At 49.1% G+C, this 2,906-nt stretch overlaps 1 protein-coding gene across 1 annotated transcript in view; it reads left to right on the forward strand.

Annotated features, from left to right (window-relative positions):
* RAD51AP1 (RAD51 associated protein 1) overlaps window positions 1–2,906 on the forward strand; it is a 35,485-nt gene that overhangs the window by 24,624 nt on the left and 7,955 nt on the right. Inside the window, exon 8 of the mRNA XM_019516019.1 lies at window positions 287–424. Coding sequence (XP_019371564.1) covers window positions 287–424 — 138 coding nt within the window. The remainder of the gene's footprint in view (window positions 1–286; window positions 425–2,906) is intronic.

Raw genomic sequence — 2,906 nt, forward strand, 5'->3', positions numbered from 1 at the left:
ATCTGATCCCCATCCAGCTCATCTGGCCTGCAGGGCCAAAAGGTGGAGCACCACTGATGTAAGTCATTGTACTGCCTGCATCCAAATGGGGACGTAAATATGGGGAATGTAACATGATCTCTTTCTCTGATGAATGCTCCTTTGTTCATTGAAAGGTGTGATACTCTTAACTTATGTCCCAGCATTTCTTTTAATTTAAATGGTCTCTTATGTAAGATTGTGTAAAGTGACAATTTCTCTGTTTTAAAGAGCATTTTTTCTAAAGCCTTTTTCCAAACTCTCATAGTTTCTGCTTCACGGGTAATCCACACGAAATCTGAACCAACACTGAAAAAGATACCAGATTTGTCAGAACCAGTTGGACAGCCCTTACACACATCAAGTCCTTCAACAGACAAGAAGCAGCCCAAATGGACACCACCAGGTATTTGCAGAATGTTAATTTCAGACGAATATGCCTATTTACACATGTGTTTAAAGCTATTCTGAAAAATACTGGCACTTACTAATAATTGCTGCTTCATAAAAATGCAAGTTACCTTGCTCGCTTTTATGGTCTAGGGCATGAGTCAGCAATGTTTTTGGGACGAGTGCCAAAAACACTTGCAACCTCAACTTATAAGGTGTTGGTGTGCCAGAAGCAGACAGCAGGGGAGCCATGAGGGGCCCAATACTTTTTGTGGCAGTGCAACCCCAGCCCCTTCCCCACCTGTTCACCCAGAGGCATGTGTGTGAAGCAAAATGCCTTCACGTGCCATTCTCTGGCACCTGTGCCAGGGGGTGCCTACCTCTGCTGTAGAGGTTAAGTTCCAGCCCCTAGGTTCCTGCCCAGTTGCTGTTCCCATCACACCCTCCAACACCAACCAGGGTCTTTGGGCTCTCCCTCTTCTCCAGCTTTTTCTGCCTGCTCCCATAGTGCAGCCAAGCACAGCCCAGGGAGCTGAAGGTGAGCCTGGGGCTCACCTGCATGGGTCCATAGTGCTGTGGTGGTGGGGCACAGGTACATGATGCAGCATCAGCGTGGGAAGGGAGGGCACCCACGAGTGCAGGCTTAGAAGTCCCTCAGCTGGCCTGGTATGTCCTGTATGCAGGTGGCCCCTGCTTGTGTGGTCTGTGAAGCACTTGGCCCGCAGCCACTTAAAAGTTGGACAGCCCTGTTTTAGAGACTCCACCCCTCGCCCTCCGCAGAATCTTAAACCTGTCCATACCTTAGTGATTCTCAAAAGGGGTGCTGCCAGATTCTTTGATCTCGAGCCCCTGTGGCCCCCTCCAACTGGCTTTGGGAGCAGGGGAGTGAGCTGAGCTGAAAAGCACAGACTTTTCACTACCTGCCTTGTGCTCCTTGAGGAGCGCTGTGCTACAGGCAGGCAGGTGCAGGGCTGCACTTTTTCAGCCTGACACTTTCCCTTGCTCCTCCTATGCTCCCAGAGCTGGTGGGAGAGGCCGCAGGGACTGGTTGGTCCAGCATTCAAGTCCCTGGAAGAGGAGCCGTAGCAAGCAGGGGCCACACTCACCTGTAGACTGGAAGCAGGGAGGGGGCAGAGTGTGGAAAATGGTCCCAGCCTCTGCATCAATTTTTACTGCAATCCCCTTCTGCCTCCTACTGGGATAGCTGCCTCCTTCAGGAGTCTAATAACCCACCCTGTCTGCCTCACCAAGCAGCTCCTGTCACTGAGCACTGTGTATTATCCCCTGTCAGGGATGCCCTGCATGCCATTGCCCACCTTGCCTGCCACCCTGGGAGATGCTTTTTAGGGTGTTGCAAGGTGTGAGAAGTAAGAAATAACTTTTCAGAATTTAGTGGCACCCCATTTCAAAACTAATTTATCAGGCATGTCCTGAGTCTTCAAAGCTTAATAAGCACTGCCCTAGCTGCTCCACTAACTCTCTCCCCTTGAAAGAATAAGGGACCTAAAACTCTTTCCCAAAATGGGAACCAAACCTCAGTAGAGATGTCTTGAGGGCATTTCTCTCATAATAAGAACTTGCTACGTCCCTGTTGCAATCCATTATTTGCTATCAGACAATTATGCTTGTATTTTTATCTGCCTTTAGTGCATTACATTTTTGTCTCTTTGAACAAGTTAAATGCACTGCTGTTGACTCCTGCATTTTATTTCACCTTGCTTTCCCTCCTTTCTGTTTAGTCCTTTCCTTCCACATTTTCTGCCCCACTGCTTGGTTCTGTCTTGCACTTAATAGTTTCTGTTGATACCGTTAACTATGCATCATGGTGGTTCCTACAGAGAGTTGTTTTAGTTAGAGCAGGGGCAAGCAATTATTTCAGGCAGAGGGCTGCTTAACAAGGTTTGGTGAGCTGTCAAGGGCTGCATGGGTAGTCCCACCTCCTAACCCCTGACCTTTGCCACCAGAAGTCCTCCCCTTACCCCCAGGAAATACTCCTTTTGGGAGGGGGGTTGCCATCATAGAACCAGAAAAAAACAAATCATATACTAAAACCTACTGTAACATTTTAATTTTATGTCAAAAAATATTTTTGTCATGATTTGTGTTTGTGTACTGTATATCGAGGTGATTGCATAATAATTCAAAAATAAATTCTTAGTCTTTTAGATTGTGGGTGGGTGTGGTGGGGTGTATGGGGTGTGGGGGGATGTTTGGGGGTGTGGGGGGCATAGGGTATGGGTGGGGAGGGTGTGGCGTATGTGGCTGTGGATCACACTGTCCTCTCCTGCAGTCAATGCAGGTGACACTGGGTGGGAGAGGGTGTGTCTGTGTGCGTCTGTCTGGTTTGTGGGGTGGGAAGGGTGTGGGACCCACTGACACTCTCTCCCTGTGGTGCAGCAGTAGGTGGGGACACTGGTGCCTGGCTCTGGCCAGTGCTGCACGTCACAGCAAAGAGCGCAGCCCCTGCCAGGCTGTTTGTTTCCCTGGTGCTCCCTGCA

Source organism: Gavialis gangeticus, unplaced genomic scaffold (genome assembly GCF_001723915.1).
Source record: "Gavialis gangeticus isolate Ggan-Ray unplaced genomic scaffold, GavGan_comp1, whole genome shotgun sequence".
NCBI classification, from domain to species: Eukaryota; Metazoa; Chordata; order Crocodylia; family Gavialidae; genus Gavialis; species Gavialis gangeticus.